Source organism: Myotis yumanensis, unplaced genomic scaffold, assembly GCF_028538775.1.
Source record: "Myotis yumanensis isolate MYYU_CA2020_CCGP unplaced genomic scaffold, mMyoYum1.0.hap1 SCAF_14, whole genome shotgun sequence".
Classification (NCBI taxonomy): domain Eukaryota; kingdom Metazoa; phylum Chordata; class Mammalia; order Chiroptera; family Vespertilionidae; genus Myotis; species Myotis yumanensis.
In genome coordinates, this window is record NW_027223765.1 from 53,028,531 (window position 1) to 53,049,675 (window position 21,145).

Sequence of the window (21,145 nt, forward strand, 5' to 3'; positions counted from 1 at the left end):
ACACCGAGTTCTCAGGCCGTGTCAGCCCCGGGGCTTCCAGCTGGCACCCCGCCCAGCAAGCACTGCGCCCGAGGGCCCAGAGCTCAGCACCCTGCATGGCTCTTCTGCTGGAAAGGAACCCGGGACGTGATGGCAGAGGTGAACACGCCAGTCCTGACAGGAGCATGTCCTCTATAAGCATGCCCAGGCGCCCCCACAGGGCTGCCTGGTGAACATCCAACCTCCTTGGTCTGAAGTTTCTGACCGGGGTGGTGCCTCTTGAGGGGGTGCCCTCCGAACCCCCTCGGAGGCAGCATCTACACTTCCCGCAGGCAGACACCCGCCTGGCACACAACGGACCCAGGTCAGGGCTTCTCTCTGCAAAGCCAGTATCGCCCATGTTTAAGCAATCATTTTGAGGGATCACTTTCGTGACACCCAAAGAGAGAAAGAGTAAGGCCAAGGTTGTATTCTCGGGTCACAATAAAGCCTGCTCGTTAAGTGTGTTATGGATTTAACAAGGAGTCAGACAGCAAATATAATCTTCACTTTGCAGGAAGCCCTGCCCACATCTGACCATCCCGCACCCAGTGGTACGGGTGCCCCTTCTCTCCGTATGGCCGTATGGCTGTAGCATGTCGCCCGCCCTACGGTCAGATGACAGCTCTGAATTCCTCTGGGCCACACCAGCCTCTCTACCGGGCAGTGAGCATCCTGGAAGCACCAACCATACTTCGTCCTCCTTGTGCTTGACACCCTCACTGCCTGAGGCACTTCAGGCACCAATAACTAAATGAATCAATGCCACATAGAAAAAAGACTACTTACATCGCCAGTGTTTTTTAATCCCCTGCATTTCCTCAGAGTCCCTTCTCCTATGTTATCAAAGAACAAGTAACACAACACCCTCACAGGGTGGGAAGCTGCTGTCTAATCTGTGAGCAGAGGAGCCACTGGGAAAATGGCACTGAAATGAGAACGCTCGGGGTTCTTCCATGGACATGAACACAGAGCCAAGATCCTGTAACCGAATTCAGAGCTGGTTGAGGTAAATAGAACAAAAGCCACTATGGACCAGGGACATTCACTACCGTGACCTGCTAGAGCTCAGAGACCTGGCAGAGGGCAGAGCCCTGTCCACGCTGATTCAATCCTGGCAGCACCAGAGACCTGACTATGCCCGCACTGTGCCCACAGCTGGTTTGTGGGGTTAGTCAGGAGAACCAGCCTGAGGAGGCAGAGGCCAAGCTGCCAGGCTGCTGTGTCTCTTCATGAGCCCCCCGCCCCCATCCCCATGGCTCATGGAGCTCTGCTCCCTCAGTACTGCGTCTCCCTAAACCAGGCTAAAGGGCATGGCCCAGCAGCAGGAGAGAAAAGCCACTGGGTGAGGTCATCAGAGAAGCCCTTGTTGGCAACTGTTAGCTCGGATGGAAACTTTCTTGGGTGTTTGTTCCCTTAAGGACTTTTCCACTCTGGAACCACTTTGGAACACGTACTTTGCTTGAGTACCTGGAATGCAAAGAATGGGCAACAGCCTTGGCCCTAGAACCACGCCTTTTCCTCCCCAACTGCTTCTATATCCGCTCCCTGCAGTCTCCCCTAACAGTGTCAGGAAGGCCCTTCCAACCTCTGTCCACCCTTCATTGATAGCTGCACAAGTTACCTGGATAGTATGTGCCATCTTCTGTCCTACTACACAGGCTCATGTCATATCAAGGAGTCACCCTTAACGTTACTCTTTGAGAAAGGTGACCAAATACTTTAGTGTTTAAATGGAGACAGTTGTGAGAGTGAATGGGGTTGCTATTAATAATAGTTCTAGAATAATAGATGTATCCAAGTCTGTCTGTCCCAGGCAAACCAGTAGAGATGGCCATTTACCCTTAGAGACCCTTATGGAAACCTTAAATGCCAGGTGAATCTTGAAAACTCCTGTTCCGTTGACAGGAACACATTGTCTTATATGGAAAGTGCTGTGTGAGAGGTCAGCCTACAACCATCTCATAAGGAATGTGCTTTTGTCTGGGATATGGACCACACAGGCTAAATTACCTCTGCTCCCACCCCATGCACATGGAGATGCAGAGCGTACCACTTACCCTAATGGCAAAAACCACAGCAATAAAGGACATCTGCACTGTTGGTGGGAGTGTACTTTGGTGTAGCCAATATGAAACAGTACAAAGGTTCCTCAAAATATTAAAAATAAAACTACCAAACAAAAATTTTTAAAAAGAGAACTATCATAAGAATCAGCAATTCTACCTTTGCATATTTATCCAAAGGAAACAAAAACTCTAACTGAAAAGGTATCTGCATCCCCATGTTAGTCACAGCATAATCTATAACACTGAAGACATGGAACAACTAAATGATAAATGAATGTATACAGAATATTCAGCCATAAAAATAAAAAGAAGGAAATCCTGCCATTTTTGACATGGATAGAACTTGAGGATATTTTTTTTTTTTACATCCTCACCTGAGGATATGCTTAGAGAGAGGAAGGGCAGGAGACACAGAAAACTGATGTGAGAGAGAAAAGATCGATTGATTGTCTCCCATATGTGCCCCGACCAGGAACTGAGCCCACAACCCAGGTATGTGCCCTGACTGGGAATCGAACTGGCAACCCTTCTGTGCATGGGATGAGGTTCCAATCAACGGAGCCACTCCAGCTGGGAAGACCTTGAAGATATTGTGCTAAGTGAAAGAAGTCAGACAAAGACAAATACTGTATAACCTCATTTATATTTGTATTCTTAACTAAAAAACGAAAATGCACTCACAGAAACAGAACAGAAGCAAGGGGTGGGAAGTGGGTAAAGAGAATTAAAAGGTACAAATTTCCAATTATAAAATAAGTCATAGGGTTGTACAGCGTGGTGACAATAGTTAATAACACTCTATTGTATATTTGAAAGTTTTTAAGAGTAGACTTAAAAGTTCTCACACATAAAAAAATATGTAACTGTGTGGTGATAGATTTTAACGACTTACTGTGGTGATTGTACTATACATATATCTGTATACCTGAAACTAGTATAGTTACATACCAATATACTCAAATCTCTTTCTCTCACTCTCTCTCTCTCTCTCTCTCTGTATATATATATATATATATATATATATATATATATATACACATACACACAATGTACCCATGTCCTATGAGCCAGACCCTGACCTAGGTCACTCCTTCCACCAAATCCATGGGTAGGTACAACTGACATCCCATGGTTAACTGATGAGGAAATGGAGCCCTACAGAAGTTACAACACATCTAACAAAAGGTGGAGCTAGGTTTGACACCAAGGCAATCTCCTCTAGAGCCCATCTTGTTGAGACCACCAGCATCTCCCAGAAGACAGCACTAGGAGGGGACAGTTAAGCTGGACCAAAATGAATGGGTAGCAACGACAATGATAATGACCCCAGCTACCCATTAATGAGACTTTAGGGTACACAACTCTGTCAAAGCTTCCACATATATGACTTCATTTCACTCTCACGGCTCCCTAAGAAGCCAGTATTATTATTTAACCCATTTACAGATGGGCAAAGTGAGGATTCTAGAGGTTAGATCACTTGCCCAGAGTGCACAGCCAGCATTTGGAAGACACAGGATTTGAATTTAAGGCCAACTCCAGAGTGATCTCCACTGGGTTGGAAGGCATTCTGTGCAAGAACTTGGACAAAACCAAGAAGACACCGATTTGTCCACACACTGGAAAACAGCACCACGGGGCACAGCGTGTCAAAGACAGACCATGACTACGTCCTGCACAACTGGCCCTGTGATTTTCTCCTGAATCTGCTAAAAAGGGACGAGTAGTAAGGCATTCTAAGCAAGAGGAAAGCCATCAAGGAATCGAGATTTCCTCATGCTTACGATACTCAGGTGGAGGTTATTTATAAAGAAAACACATATATTTTATGTGAAGTTGTTTCTCAGCGATACATCTCCCATCTGAGGACTGGGAACAGTTTGATTGCTGCATATCAAATACTTCCAGCACTGTCATTTCCCCTCTGTTATCCACATCCCATCTGCTTCCTCTTCCCACACTGAAGTGACTGGCATATTCGCTCAAACAAAAGCCTGCAGACAAAAATAAAAATAAAAATCTAATAATTGGCCCAATTTCATTTGAGAAAAATAACTCACAAGCTTGTTCCATGTTGAATAAAAGAAACAAAAACATGTAATTGATGAAGCTTGTTTACTCATCTGATTTTGATCCTAAAATAAATCACACAATATGTGTTTTTTAAACCTTCTCAATTCATTCCCTGACTTTTCTGTAGGTAACCTAGAAAAGCCAAGTGGAGCCTCAGTACTATTTATGCACATCTATTAAACAACGCCAACTTCTGCAACCACCACCTTGGGTAAGAGCGTAGCATCTTAAAAGCAAAATTCCTTAGGTAATGTTTATTCCATTGCAATATAAAGAAAGCACACTTTTCATTTTCTTTAAAAATTATGCAACTTTTGATTTCATACACTGCAGTCTGCCTAGAAAATACCACCAACAGTATATGAGCAATATATTCATTATCAAATCATCTGATGAGCTGTAAACTAAATATAGTTTAACACTCAGGTGTTACTGCAAAAGCACTGAGCATTTTAAGTTTTTATCTGCTGTTTCTAATAGCTATTATTATATTCCTTTTATGATGCTTGAAACATATGCTCAGTTCAGACCAAAAGAGAAGGTAAATTGATGAGTGCCTTGTTTGAATAAATTATGTGCCCTGCTTGTCTTTTATATCTGAATCATTTCTTCAAGTGTGTATTATTATCCTCAATTTCAGAGTCAGGTAAATTATAGCTTAAGTAATAAAAGTACAGCTGACATGAGAGCTGTGCTGACTGTATATATAGCCGATGCTCATTCCAAGCCAAGAAACAGCAAATCCCCCCGAATCTAAACGCTAGAGCCTGCTGCAGGATCACCACCCACTTCCCTGTCTCTCTTCAATTCATTGCGATCATCTGATAACTTCAGCCAACAAATGCGAGTGAACTGATGTGATATGGTCCCTGCAAAATCTCCACATGCAATTCCATGCCCTTCCCCTTGCAAGTGGCTGGAGTGGACACAATGCAGGTCATCTGTGGGGGCCACATGTTGAAGAGGCCGGTGGCCTGAAGAAAGGAGCCTGGATCTGTGAGTCACCACCTAGAGGCAGACCAAGAACACCACCCTGGGCTTTTATGTGACTAAGAAATAACTGTTTATTGTAGAACAACTGCGATTTGTCAGTTTATGGGTTGCAGAAGCTAGCATTATACTAAAACAGAAAAAAATCAAAACAAGTCATAATAGGAAATAACAAACTAAAGATTTTTAAAAAAATTAAAATAATAATTTTAAAAAAATATTTACTATTTAGGTAATGCTCATGTTATAACATGGAATTTTAAAAGTAAGATATAGAACTGTATCAGAGTATTTTCCCAAGTATAAAAACAGATATCCCCTCACAATTATTTTACATAAATATGTACCCAGAAATTAATGTTGTTGACTGAATGAATGAATGCATAAAAAGTGGAAGAAAACATGTTCACTTTAAGTCAAGTTCTTACTGCATATTGGGACAGTAGGAGGTTTTTACTTCTGTGTATTTTCTGAAATCAAAATAATGAGTATCGTCCTTTCATAATCAGAAGAGGTTTGTCTGTTTATGTTTAAGATTTCTTTTAAAAGGTCAATATGTCCAGACAGACATAATATGGCGCTAGCTCTTATGCCCCGGACCCCAGGCACGGTTTTGCTCCATTTACTACCTCACATGGCAGCCTCTCAGGCACTCAGAACCACCCAATGCACAGGGTGAGTCCAAGGCCCAGGGGCAAATAATTCCCAAGAAAGTCCTGGAAGATGACCCTTCTCTGTTCATTCACAATGAGGCAGCTTTAAAAAGCAAGTCAACAAATAACTCCAGACCGTGAGGGGAAAGACGTCACAGCACAGAAAAATCTAAGGAGGTGACCAGAGAAACTCACTGATATCCACAGACTCAGGAGAAGAGAAAAGAACATTTTATAAAAAGGGGATCTCTTTGCAAAAATGTATACAAGAGGAAATGGGAACATCTTGATGCACACAGTTAGGGAATGCCTTGAATGTCAATTCCGGTGTTCCTTTAAGGAGGACTAAGTAAACATTAGTAAGTGAATATTTTAGGAATAACAATAGTATTTACTGAGCATATGCTATATCTCGGGACCTAAACAAGCAAGAAGTAAATTACAAAAAAGATATGAGGAGGCTCAGATAATCACCAAGGACGTGGGAGATGAGGCTCAAAGGTGGGAGGGGCACAGGGGCAGCAGCAGCCAGGAACAGGCAACCCGCCACGGGAGCCAGGAGGACAGCCCCATCACCCTCCCTTCTGGGAAGCAGGCAGTGCGCCACCTCGATGGCCAGTGTTTGCCTTACCCTTGCTTCTTTGCATCCCTGACTCCAGATTCAAAATAATGGGCGGCTGATGTGGTGGTAAATAAAGATTCACTATGCAGAACCCAATGTCACCTTCACCTATCATTATAAGACAACTAGAGGCTCGATGGGGGGCAGGAAGGGGGGAGTGGTGCCTCAGCCCGGCCTGTGCCCTTTCGCAGTCCGGGAGCCTGGGATCTCGCCCTTCCCTGTGTATGTGTCCGGCTGCTTCCCGTCAGCAGATCAACAATTCTCTTTCATCACTGATGTTTCCATCTCTCTCTCCCTCTCCCTTCTTCTCTGAAATCAATAAAAATATATTTTTAAAAAATAAACAAATAAATGAAACAAAACCATTTTAGAAGTATAATTCTCTCGCTTAAACAAATATTGAGACTCTCATATCAACATGAATGGATTAACTAACTAATTGTGGTGATCCCAAAAGCTAAAAAGTGGAGGTTCTAATGAAGTTTCAGCTATGCTTAATGCAAATACACTTTCAAGGCAGGCCTTGTGAATCATGTGAGAGATATCCTTTCACTCACCTTAAAGAGACTAGAAAGGCACATCAAGGCTAGTGATGCACACCGTGGGTATTCTGTAATCATCTGTTGACTTTATACTTAAATTTAGCCCACAGAGGTGAATATATGTAATTAATAATCCTCCTGAGAAAATTTTAGGCAAGAAAAAACAATTCCTTCTTAAATGGTAGCTGATACAAACAGCTACAGAAATGAGTATTACCCACATATTAAAAACTTAATTCACCAAACCAAATTTACTCTCAGACATAAGTCCGTTTTCTGTGCAAGAAAATGAGGTTCTCACTCAATATCTTATCATTATGAATTGTTTGAGAAACAAGAGGTTTGCATTACCCATTTTAAACAAATGTTCAAATTAATAAGTTTTCCATAACTACATGGCAAACTGTTCTATTATCCAAAGAGATACAACAAAATGGATCATTAAGAAAATATCTGCAGATTACATAGTTCCTATAAATTGCTCCTCAGAACCTATTTCTGGTTTTAATTCAATCTTCTAATTTTATTAATATATATTTGCTATCTTAAAAATGCTGACTCACACATAAAAATCTTCCAATAACATCGTCATCAAGTTAGCAAAGAGGGGAAATGCTTGGGGAGAAGATTAAATCTAATGTGGCTGGTAGAAATCCCAGCTTTGTCAATTATTAGTTGTAAGACCTCCCAAGTTTTTAACATCCTACTTAAATGGCAAGATTTGGCAACTGATTGAATATGACAAACAGGAGAGGCATTAGAGACGACCTGGAGGTACCTCGGCTGGGTAAGTGGAGGGACATAAGAGGAAGAGAAGTTTAGAGCAACCTAGAGATGACCATTCCATTTAGGGCAGGACAGATGGAGAGACAGAGACACCCATAAGTGGGTGGACAACAGACTACCAGGAATGTGGGTCCAGACACAAAGAAAGATTTGTATAGCATCCTCCCAGATTACTGGAAATCATAGGTATGCCTAATATCAGCATCAATTTTCAAAATATTTTATAAAATGTCACTTTATTTCAAAACACATCCAAATATGACATAGAAAAGTAAGCATGCATACACATTTCAATCATTTACAAACTTTTTGAATTAAAATATGAACTCTTCTAACATATGATCAATAAGATACTAATTATCATGTCTCTAATTTTTCTATGACATCTGTAAACCCCTGAAATTATATGCTGCTACTGCTGCTGATGATGATGATAGTAATACAATCTTACAGAGCACTTATTGCATATTAGGCATATTATCCTTCCATGTAATTTTTTCCCCATTAAAATGTCATAATTATAAAGTGGAGGTCTCATTTTCAGGACAATCAGAAAGATATATGTGCAATCCAGTTTTAACTTTCACCTCAAATCTATTGGCTAAAACTCTCACTGTGCTCTTGGTTCTTATCAGTCTTGTAGGGACAAACATGTAAGCACGGTGGAGTTTTGCCAGAGTCTCCTGATTTCGCTTTCTCCAGGCAATCTCAGTGACATGTATAGTTCCTTTTATACTTACTATCACCTCGGTTCACCCAGGTAGACTTGGTACCATCTCCTCTTCTATAAATTTACCCTCTGAGCAAAACTGTCTATTCACAACAAAACCCAGAGACCTTCCTTCTACAACAACTGCTCACTGAGTAAGAGCATTACTCATTCATTCACCAAATGAGGGGCCTGGATTCATTCTCTCAATTCCCTTTCAGCTCTGACAGTGCCACCAGGAGGTGACACACAGCCACATCATTCCCAAACCTCTTATCCAGTTTGATTTTCTTAGAAAATATTCCTCAAAATCCAAACATGGCTTTTTCAAAAGTTGATTTTCATTTTTCTTTTCATTTTTTAAACTGGCTTCACTGTCTGTCTCTCCCGCTCCCTCGCCCTGACCCCACATGGGAAGGCCACCTGGCTGATTCCTCCAGCGCAGTTTCTGTCTTACACACACAGTGTGCAATCCCAGCCACAGAGCCATGGCTAACTAAATGCTTATCTGAATCCATGACTAGGAAGCCCATTAGGTCAGCAAGCCCCAACCCCACGGAAGTCTGACCGAGCAGTGCCCCAGCTGTGCTGGGGGAATCAGCTGCTCCCAGCATTCCCTTAAGAAGGGCCTTGGGCCTGGAATACCAGTGTGTCAGCACATATAAGGAAATAATGGGGAACATGAAGACCAAAGGCCAACATGAACTTTACATTTCTTCAGTCTCCTTACCCAATCCCGAAAGCACAGGAGCATAAAACAAAATGATCCTTTCAGGTGAAAAGGCTTGAACGCTAACCTTTACTGTGGCTACTGCCGGAGTTCACTGAGGAGCATTCATTCGGGTTAGGGCTCATTTTACTGAGAGGCGGGGGGTTCACCTTAAAAAGCAATTTTGATAGTTTTGAAAATGAAATCAATTTTCATTTCTTAAAATATTGCTCGTTCTCACCTAAAACCAATACCAAATAATACTAAATATAAACTATAACTAAAAAGTAAAATTAAAAACATGTATCAGTTGCTCTCAATCTCTACATTTAGCATCTGCATATTACAAATTAATTTCTCACTAGAGCATAAGTTCTAAGGAGAAAGAAGGCTCGCTTATCTTCCTTCCACAGCTGTGCCATGGTGCCTGATGCACAGCCCACAATGACTGGCAACACAGAAAGGATCTGTGAGAAGCAGCTGAAGGAACTTGGAAAGGGAGAGGAAAGAACACCCAGTTGAAGGACTTCGCTGCTCACTGCTAAAGAGCGCAGGACACTGGGAAACTGAGATGGGAAGCCTGCCTCTGCCTCACACTCTCAAAGGTGACTGACTGCGAGGCCTGGGCAAGGCCCGTCAGCAGGCGCTCGAGTCTTCACTTTTTGTGGGAAACACCTCTTCCCGGGGCCGCAGGCAGGGAATGAGCCTGCACACCCTCCAGATCCAGGCCCGGCTGCCCGAAGCGGGAGCCACGGGCCCCCGGCCAGCGGAGCACAAGCCATGTGGCTGGTGGGAAAGGTGATGTGCTGGGGTGTCAAACACAAACAGCTTTTGTGAAGATAGGGACCAAGAGAGAACGTAAAACAGCCCACTGATAAATTATTTTATATTAATTACATGTTAAAATCCTACTTTGAATATATTGGTATAAACAAAATATACTGTTAAAATTAATTTCACCCATTTATTTCTAGTTTTCCTAAGGTGACTTAAAAAACGTGAAAATGTTTATGTGGTTCATACTGTATCTCTACTCCAGCTCTAATCCAGGCTGACAAAGAGATGCCACCAGAGAGAAAGTCCACTGACATAGACAGCGGGACCTGACTCCTCATTTCTTAATCTTAACTGGAGAAACTGGTTAGACTGTCTGCCCTGTACAATCTCCCTTAAAGAAACACAACAGGGCCTAGCTGGTGTGGCCAGCTGGTTGGGCATGCCCTGTGTATAGGGCTCTCTTGCCTTTGCAACTCAAAGTCCCCACTGGATCTGTCACTGAGCATAACCCACAGCACAGCGAGGTAACTGGTGGGAAACCGCAGCCTGTGCGTTCACTAATCGGGGCAACGCATTCCACCGGGAGGGTGAGCTTACTCAGTTTCTTAGCGGCCTCCAGAGCTTCGTTCGCAGTGTCCACTACAAAGAACCTCTGAACTTTCACTCCGTTGTCGGCCATCAGCTTCTTGCTCTGGTACTCCTGCAGGTTCAGCCATCGTCTGGGGGTGAAGTGGGCTGCCTAGAGAAATTGGGGGAGAGGTGAACACATAATAACAAGCAAAATGACAGTCAACTTATATGGCCAGTCCTACAGGTACCCTCAAACGGCAGCAACACAGACTATAAACAAACAAACAAAAATCTATCTAAATTCTTCATGCTTAACTGTTTTTCTAATCAAAATGTTGAAGATAACTACACACACAAATACACCAAAATTTTAAGAAACCATGGAAAGTAAGTAAGATCTATGTCCAGTAAACAATAATGTACCAATGTCGATTTCCTGGTTTGGGTGCTGTACTAGAACTATGTAAGATGTCAATGTTAGGAGAAGCTGGGTGAAGGGTACTCGGGACGCCTGTCAATGTTAGGAGAAGCTGCACTATTTTTGCAGCTCCCTGTAAGTCTACAAGTATTTTAAAATGAAAAGTTATTCTTAAAATGATAAGGACTCTACTATATAGTGTATGCCTCCCCCATCCCCATCACAAATAAATGAAGTTCACAGCAATACCTGCATGGACATTGTTAATTGTTTTTTTAACACTTTCAGGTCAATAGGCCACTGACTAATCCATTTCCTTACTGAAGTTTTTAATGGAATTTAGTATAATCATTACATGTTTAATGAGATTATCTCACACACCAGAGTTCAGTAACCTGAAAGAGTCACCATTAATTAAACTAGTTCTGAAAACTGCAACTGGTGTAGGAAAGGCAACCTTACTATCGATCAATCAGTTTCTATATGTCTTGAAAGAAAATAATCAAAGGGCAGAATGACATGAACAAAGAGATTCTTCACATTTTATCCAATAAGATCAACAGCATTCCCTATCAAATCCATGAGCCCAAATTTTAAAAGAGAAGCAGGAAAAAATAAGTTCACTTAATTTAAGTTCATTTCCACCCACGAGTTATAGGATGACAATGCCATTAATGCACAAAGAAATCAAAATATCCATCACACAACTGGGCCGCGGGCTGGTGGTGGAAGGCCTCCTGACACACCTCCCTCTGGTTTCCTCCAGGGCCTCGGTGGGTAGCCCAGGAGTATTACAGACTGTCAAATGGGGTCCGCAGGGTGTTGCCACATGTTACCGGGAGCTTTCAGCACCTCTAGCGTGTCCTTAACATGGTGCCCGGTTCTGGAACCTCAAAGCTACAATGCACTCATGCAGCTCATTTGGACAAGGCCATTCCATGGAGGCTCCAGCACCTCGCAGCGAGACGGGTTCTACCCACAGGCAGAGCGGGTGTCTTCATCTTCTTTGTATCTTAATGAAGACCGTGATGGTGCTTGGCATATGGAAGATACTAAAAAAAATGCCAGTTAGATGTCCAAATGAAAAAGCCCTGCCTTTTGTCCCTTTATTCAGTTCATTTTTCATTCCCAGAAAATGACCTCTAAAAATGGGAAAGTCCTTTAGACCTGAAATGAACATAATGTAATTTAAACACACTTCTTAAAAATTCAATTTTGACATGATTAAAGCTAAAGATATCCCTCTGTTCTATCCTTATTAATATTGGAAATGGTGTTTTCAATTTTGAAGTTTGCCTACACTTCTTTAGAAATAAATCTACTGGGATAAAAATAAATTGCCAGGTAAGCAATGTTCCCATCATTTCCTGGATATTATAGAACTGTATAAGATTTTTTAATCTTCTGAACTTTAAGTCTTGATAAAACATTAAAAAATTTTAAAAATAAAATTTCAAAAATGAACACATTCATTGTATCAAGAGACTTAACACACTGTGTACCGCATAGAAATCTAGAAATCTCTAAGACATACGCCAGGGACTGCATGTTTTTGGGCAAATTGGACGTTATTTAAATCATCGTAACTACAGATCATAATGCACTTTAGGAGTTGTTTTCAATAATTATAACATTTTTATTTACAAAAACAATTAAACAATTAAACAATTAAAGCTCCTAGTACTTTTTTAACGTATGGTACTGCGTAAAACATTTTCCTCTATGAAGAGGGACCAAACAAAATTTACATAAGTATCTAGATTCGCTCCTTTTTCCATGGGCGGCACAAACTCTGCAGGCTCTCACAGGAAATTTTTTCTTTCCACTCGCTGGAATACACGTAGGTTCATGCTGCTTCATATCACCTGACAACCTTTTGGGTGGATCTTTACGAGGTGCTCTCCTTGGACCAGATTTGTCTCTGGTTCCGGAGAGCCTTCATTATTGTCATCCATTATCCAGTCTCTCACCACCGATAGCAGAAACTTTATACTTCATTTTGCTTGTGGATTGAGGACGCTGTACACTCTAAATGAATTGAAAAGTCCACAGTTTATAAGGTACAGCACTACTTTTTTTGTCCATTTCATCGTTTTCCTTAGAATGGAACAACACGAAAGGAATTGATCCGCACGGTCAACGCCTTTCATGTGGGCACTGTATTCCTTGATGCAGGTAGGTTTTACAATATTCTCTCCCTTTTTTCTATTTTTTTTTCCTGTTGTCGAGACAGAAGTGTCATGGATCACTGATATCATTCGGACAACCCGCTTGTCTTTCCATGCCAGGAGAAGAATATCGCTTTTCTGGAAAATATTATGTCACCTTTCTTCATTCTTGATGTTTTCATTTCCAAATTTGGCGGTAAACCTCTACTCTCCCTAATAGTCCCACAGACTCTAGTTTTGTTCTGTAGCGGCAATTCAGCAGTAGATGTAGCATTGTAATAATTATCCTGGTAAATACGGTGCCATATGCCAAGATAGGATCCAAGGACTGAAAGAACAGTTTCTTGCAATTTCCTTCCTTCAGCAGTGTATATCTCCATATTGCAGATGTAGCCGGGGTCACTCTCGCACACCATCCGAACAAGTAAACCGTATTTTGTTATTTTCGCTGGGTTGTACGTGTGAAATCTGAAACGTCCTCTCCATGGAATCATTCCCTCGTCCAAAGAAAACTGTTGCTTTGGTTTGTATATTGTTCGAAATTTATGCAGGAAATAATCCAGCACAGGTTGGATCTTGAAAAGTCTCCCCGAGTGACTGTCCATTTTGGCGTTATCATTGAAATGCTAGAATGTCCATATTTGCTCAAATCTATGGCAACTCATTGTCTGTGGAAATATAGGGGTACATATCAAAGGATCTGTTGACCAATAGTCTTTCAAGCTATCTTTTCTTGTTTGACCCATCAGAATAATTAGGCCAAGGAATTTCTTGATGTCCTTCTGTGTAACCGGAGACCACTTTAGTGTTCTAGATGGTGTTTTGCGTTTCATTGCGGTTTGATCATGATAGTTGGACAACTCTTTGCACAACATCTCAAACAATTCATCACCAAAAAAGAGATTGATCACAGAGGGTACAGAGTCACACTGAGACGGAAATGTAGTGACCCCAGCATGACCTTCAAACATTTGTAAGCGTGGTGGTGTGTCAATTTCAGACCAACAATTATCAGTAGCTTCGTCAGTGTCAGAATCACTTGAAAGCACTGCCACCTTGCACTTCCTTACAGGTCTAATAATTTCACTGTCAGTAGAATCAGTAGAATCGTCTCCGGAATCATCAAAATAGTCATCCGCATCTTCGATCTCACTAGGAATATCTGATAAATTATCGTTAAATACTTCCGGAAGTGTATCAGTTTCGTTGGTTTCCTTCCTTTTTCAGAGAGAGGGCATTTCTAAAAGCGCCAGGAACTTGAAGACGAAGACTATTTGAATGACCAAAATACAATGTAACTGCAATGCTTTATGGGTTCGTGCAATTATATAGTTTTTCGTAGATTGACCTGCATGGTTTCCACCAATGAGATCGCTTCATTCAATGTGGACTGTGCCGCACCAGCACGGCCAAGGGTGTCTCTGAGTGGGGGGGTGAAAGGATTAAGGAAAGACAGACAAGAGAATAATAGCTGGGTCTCGGTGGGACGCTGCTCCCTGAAGAGGAGACAATGCCGTGTCTTTATTTTATAGCAGATGCCACGAGGCAAAGTAGGGGCGTGATCACGTTGTTTACAGCATTCTCGTGAGTCTCAACCCTACTCAACTACATGCACCTAAACTCTATCACAAGGCACGTGGGGCTACGTGTTCGGACCATAGGTTCAAGCTTACAACCACAGCCGTTGGCTATGATTGTGCTGGGAGGGCCCTGCCCTCCAGCTGGGACTTGCATGTGGCAGTGAGAGGACCCTGTCCTTTCATTAGGCCGAGGCTTGAACCTAGCCAAAACACTGTAACCGCGCCCCACAGTGGACAAGACATGTGTTGACATCTAAGGTCCATAACAGATGGCGCGTGAAAAAACGAGAACACTCGTGAGCAGTCCTTAACAGATGGCGTGCAAAACACGAGAAAACTCCTGAGCGGTACTCAATGTGTTAATAGCACATCACACTATATACTAGCACATCACATTACATACTAAGAAAAACTCAAATTTAAGGCATTTAATAAAAGCTCCCTAAAGAAAGAGAAGATTATATATTAGACTAGAGGCCCGGTGCACGAAGTGTGTGGGGGGGGGGGGTTGCCCAGCCTGGCCTGCATCCTCTCACAATCAGGGACCTTTCAGGGGATGTCCGACTGCCGGTTTAGGCCCGATCCCACTGCAGATCCGGCCTAAACGGGCAGTCAGACATCCCTCTCGCAATAAGGGACCACTGGCTCCTAACCACTTGCCTGCCTGCCTGATCGCCCCTAACCACCTCTGCCTATCTGCCTGATCACCCCTAACCACTCTGCCTGCCTGACTGATCACCCCTAACCGCTCCCTAGGAGGCAGGGTAGCCTGGGCGAGAAGCCGTGGTGTTTTGCACTTTCCAACCAGGAATGTTTTAACAGGCAGTCTCCAAAAACTTGAACTGGAAAACCCAAAAGTAGAGTGCTCAGATTTCAGGCATCAGGTGCTATTAGCAGGATTTCTATCCCAATTAGACTCTAATTCTGAGCTCTCAACAGTCTGGACAAACTGCCCTTCACTATCTCCAAAGTTTCTTATTCATCACTATCCCATTTCCCTCCGCTTCAAACCAAGGTAACAAACAAAACCTTTAATTCTGATCCTCACGCAAGGGAACAGCAAACCTCAATCAAAATAATTTCCCACCAGAAGTCATATCCAAATACTGCAAGACTGAGGACTATAGGGCTGACTATGTACACGTGCAATAATAGGCTCACATTCTAGCGGTAGGAGCCCAGGCGTCCTCCATAATCCCACAATCCTCTGGTCGCATACTTCCGGTTTTTCTAGCTCCTCCTTAAATGGTGTTTCCTTCAGTCGCATTGCAAGTCCAGAGCCTCTAGTTGGAGAGGATTTTTCTGTTCTTTGACGTTGATAGCTATTTACTATTTGGAATCAGTGAAGTTTTGGGAGCACTGCCGCTGCCATGAACATGTCGGTCCTAAGCGCACTCATGAAACAACCGCCCATTCAGTCCCCAGCTGGCACCGTCCCGGTTCTCAATGAGAAAGGTACTGTGCTGAGCCATTTTCCAATCGGATCTTCCTCTTCCTTCCCAGCACACTCCAAACCTACTCTGGGCCGACCACCCCAACCCTGCAGACCCTTAAGACCTTCTCCCCTATTTCTTCGACTTTCCCCCATCAAACTCGAACCCTATCACATTGCCTAGGGGCGCCCCTAACCGCTCCCTGGGGGATGGGGCCAGCCTGGGCCAGGGGCCGTGGTGTTCTGGTCTCTGGTCGTTCTGGTCGTTCCACTGTTTCGGTCGCTGGCCTTTATATAGGATATATGCTCTATTCTGGGACCACTTTAAAAAGGCAAGTGGGGAAGGATCAATAGATTAAGTCTATGTTGACAGACGCATTTAGAGCAGTTAGCAGAAGATGAAGAAAAATACGGTTTGAAAAGAACATTTGAGAGAGACTAAAAACAGCCACAGTGTGGTCACAGTCGATGCCTTTTCATCAGAACACTCACTGTATTAAGTTTAGATATTTTAATGCAATCTGCTGCAAACTAATTGCAATTGATCCAGCGACCAGCTTCATAGACACATAAATACATCGACTGCTTTTGCACTGACTCCAATGAAAGCCTGCTGCAATTCAGTTGCTCTTAAATTGAAAACTAGCACAGTGAACATAGTTCTAAAGCACTGCTAACTCTGAGCTATCATCCACAAAGTGATCAGTATCACCTGTGTTTTTCAACCCTAAACTTGGAAGAACAGGGTCGCTGACTGGGTCTAAAACTTCATTAACTCAACTTCGTTCATTAAGAATTTCTGATATATATCTAAGGAGGAACAACTTAAATCTACTTTTGTATTTTCAAGAAGAAAAAAGAAGAGGAGACACATGCTAGTCAAATGGATGGTGTAAAGTATGCTGGAAATGTAATCAAATGCTGAATTCTGATCTGCAATCATGTTAACAGTTCCTTCTACTGTTGATTGAGCAATTACCATGCATTACGCATCATACTAAACTCTCATGTATCTAACAATCAAAACAATCATGAAAAGTCAAATATTATTATCTTTCTCAATAGCTGTCATTAATGCAAACCAACAACTACCCCTAAGCTTCCCTCTTCCAGGTGCATCCTTGCTGTGGCTGAAGTTAGATAAGGCCTGCAACTCGCACTGGCTGATAAGTCATGAGCACACCCGTTGTGTGACAGGTCTGCGCCAACACTGAATTATCATCCCTCCCGCCCACGAAGCTTTCTCTCTCTTGACCTGGGGAATGACGACATTCAGGATGGCGCTGCTGTCCCAGCCAGGGGCCAGAGTGAGGACCACACACCCCAGGGGATAAAAAATACACCTTCATGGACCTTCAGCCACTGAGATTCTGGGGATTATTTGTTACTGTCACAGAACCTCATCTATAGAACCTCCCTTGTGCTAACTGTAAAACCATCTTATAAATTAGAAAACATAGGTGGAAGATGAAGTCACTGGCCCAAGATCACAGGAGGATGTCAGACACAACGCTCCTCTAGTCGACAGTATTGATCACTGTGTAATACTGCTGGGTCCCTGCATTCGGATTCTGGCCCCACAACCCAGGGGCCCTGGTGATAGACAGGCTGAGATGAGTAAGATCATGTTACTGTCTTCAAATGTCTACAGAACAGAATTCATGAAACACTGGCCCATGTGTATAAGGAAAAGTGTGAATGCTTCAGACTCTGGGAGAGAGGAAGGTGGGTGTGAGCAGTGCTGTCCTAAGACACTAGAATGGCAGAAGCCATTTATTTCAACTCCTAGGAAGAGAGCCACCTGTTAAAACCCTGGACCAGTGTCTCCACTGCAGAAGTCAGGACCTCCAGGCAAATAGACCGAACAGCGGAATGACCGGTCACTATGATGCACACTGACCACCAGGGGGCAGACGCTCAATGCAGGAGCTGCCCCCTTCTGGTCTGTGCGCTCCCACAGGGGGAGGGCTGCTCAGGCAGAAGCAGGGCTCACAGCTGGTGAGTGCAGCAGCGGTGGCGGGAGCCTCTCCCGCCTCCTCCACAGCAGCGCTAAGGATGTCCAACTGCCAGCTCCAGATCTGCGAGAGGGTTCAGGCCAGGCTGAGGACCTCCCCCACCTCTCCCCCTCCCCCCCCCCACCGAGTGCATAAATTTCGTGCACTGGGCCTCTAGTTGATAATAGGAAGGGCCAGACAAATCTCATTTGGTAAGCAAGTTAAAATGTGCTATATGTGCCAAGTAAATTTACTTTACATCACATTTGAGCCCTGAAATTTCATCTCACTGATGAGAAAATTAGAAGGTAAGAGAGGTTAAGTAATTCATCTACGGCCACTCAGCTGGTTAAGTAAGAGTCAAGATTTAAATCCAGGTCTGCCTTAAAAACCCATGAACTTTCTATTATGCCAACTGATTAATTTATTGATTTTTCTGGGTCAGTCTGTGAATCCTATGTCAATAAAAAGGACTTGGAACCAGCACGAGACAAAAAATATACTGCCATTCCTGATCTAAAAGTACCCACTTTCCATTTAAAAGAAGAGAAAATAAAGTTGTTACCAGTGGGGTGTTTCTGTCCCTGGAAGTAGCTTTTGGGGTGCTGCTGGAATAAGACCTTCCTGAGGACCCCCAGGAGGATGAGGATGGTGGAAAGCTTTATTTCTTGGAATTAAACCCCTGGTTCCCAAGGTCCCATTCTGTCCTCAGCAGAGCTGGGATGAAAGCCAGTGTCCATATTAAATCACAGGCCAGTTCAGCTAACTTAGTGCGTGTTCCCAGCTAGCCTATCACATGGGAGCCACATGACAAGCTGGGCAGGTCACGGAGCAAACAAGAAACAGGAGTGCAAGCAGCAGAGAGAACTCTTTGTCTGTGGATATGTATCCCAAATTTTCATGGGTTTGCACCGGGGTGCACCCTCCTGGCCAATGATCTTCGTTCCTAGGTTAGATGGACAGGCAAGCACCTTCCCTACCTCACCGGGACTTCACTGCCCATGTGTCCATTTCCCTTCCCCCAGGATCTGCAGGGAATGGACAGGTGGTCCCCCGGGGAGTGTGAAACTGCAGCTTCCTGGGAAAGCTGCCCCATGACCATGTTTACAATGCCTGGCTTCCGCTTTGCTTCTTTCTATTGTTAATATTCGCCAGCTAGTGACATCAGAAACAAAGTGACTAACAAATTGGGAACACTGATAAAGACGGCATGGTCCCTGAAAAAGGAGTGTGGATGCGACGTGGAAGTTAGAGGAGATGACTAGAAAAGTGCTTTAAAGTTTCCTGATCAAGAGAAGCAAGACTGGAACTCTTCTTTACAAGAAATCAGACTAGGAGCCGGACGCCATTCTGCTCCACTTGGAAGGCATCTCTGATAGCCTCTGTCTAAGACCGGGCAGGAAGCGGGGCAGCATCTGCTAAAAAGATCACCTGTCCTACCAGGAAAGAACTGAAAGTTTAGTTTTCAGACTATCCTGGAATTGGATCGTAGCCGTTTCCTATTTTAGAATTACTTCCTCTTGGGGATGTGCGGGTCTGGAACTAGTGTTCTGCAGATTATTTCAACTAAAGGCCATTTTAGCTTCAGGCTCGAGAAACTTCTGCCACCCTTCCCAACCCCCTACACTACCTAGAAGAGGAACTAGCAGCCTTGCTCATAACAGATGATCAGAGATAACTTCTCTTCACCTGTCTAAAGCACAGGGGAAGTACTAATTACTGAATGCCTGCCTGCTCTTATCATCCTACAGCGACCTTCTGAGGCCCCAAGGCCCCTCACCTCATCCCCAGCTCAGAATGTCTTATATACCTCGACCCCCCTTTCTATCTCTCAACCTTCCCTGCATATAGGGCTCCCACGGGCATGAGATTAAATTTGGTTTTCTCTTGTCCATCTGCCTCCTGTTGATTTGCTTATCTGGCTAGCCAAAAAGAACCAGAGGAGGGAAAGGTGAATTTTCCCCTTCCCCACAGGTACCTTGGCAAAGTCTTATATTTTTAACCAAACTGAATACTTGCAAACACATATGAGTGCCATGGTTACAGAAACTGTACTCTACACTTGATAAGCATCGCCTCATTTAATTCTCACCACAACCCCGCAAGGAAGAAACTGGATGAGGCCCATTTTACAGATGAGCAAATTAAGTCTCAGAGAAGTTTAGTGCCTGCTGAGAGTCACAGAGTTGGTCAGAGGTAAAGCCACATTTCAAACTGAGGTGTGTCTGACTCCATTCTATGCTCTCCGATGGGACTGTATGCAAGGTCTCCGGGTCACTGAGCAGTGAAATAATTGGGGCAGGAGGAGCGGCAGGAGGCGGTGTAGGGACTCCTCCTCAGGAAGGTGCAGAGCTGCACTGAAAGAGGGTCAGGGGAACATGGGAAGATGTGAATGAGAGAGAGATTCCTGATGGGCTCCTCCACGTCAAAAGAATTAAGATCCTCACAGATACTGCCTGGTTTTTTTTATCCCGGTTCAGCAGAAAAGCAGCCCATTTTTCAAGGAGCTAAGAGAGCTAAAACTCTTTGTAGTCAGGACAAATGCCCCAAGGAGAGTCCAGACTTCACCAACAGCAAGAAAGAAAGGGAGGGGAAAAATACAACCTTGATAAACATTAGCATATTAACACAACAGCAGAAATCCTATATAATAAAAGCCCAATATGCTAAGTGTCCAGTCGTCCAGTTGGCCATTCAACCAATCAAAGTGTAATATGCTAATGATATGCTAAGGCCACTCAACTGCTCGCTATGACATGCACTGACCACCAGGGAGCAGATGCTCCGACCAGTAGTTTAGCTTGCTGCTGGGGTCCAGCCGATCGAGACTGAGTGAGATGGGCTGGACATGTCCTGGAGCCCTCCTGCAGTCCCTCCCTGGCTGGCCAACCTCCCGCATCCTTCCCCGGCCCCAATCGTGTTTTGGTGGGGTCACAGCTGGCGAGCGCAGTGGCGGTGGCGGGAGCCTCTCCTGCCTCCCCAGCAGCACTAAGGATGTCTGACTGCCGGCTTAGACCCACTTCCCATGGGGAGTG

At 43.7% G+C, this 21,145-nt stretch overlaps 1 protein-coding gene across 1 annotated transcript in view; it reads right to left on the reverse strand.

Moving 5' to 3' along the window:
* SUCLG2 (succinate-CoA ligase GDP-forming subunit beta) overlaps window positions 1-21,145 on the reverse strand; it is a 226,601-nt gene that overhangs the window by 162,817 nt on the left and 42,639 nt on the right. The window contains exon 2 of the mRNA XM_070390976.1: window positions 10,546-10,687. Within this exon, the coding sequence (XP_070247077.1) occupies window positions 10,546-10,687 (142 nt within the window). The remainder of the gene's footprint in view (window positions 1-10,545; window positions 10,688-21,145) is intronic.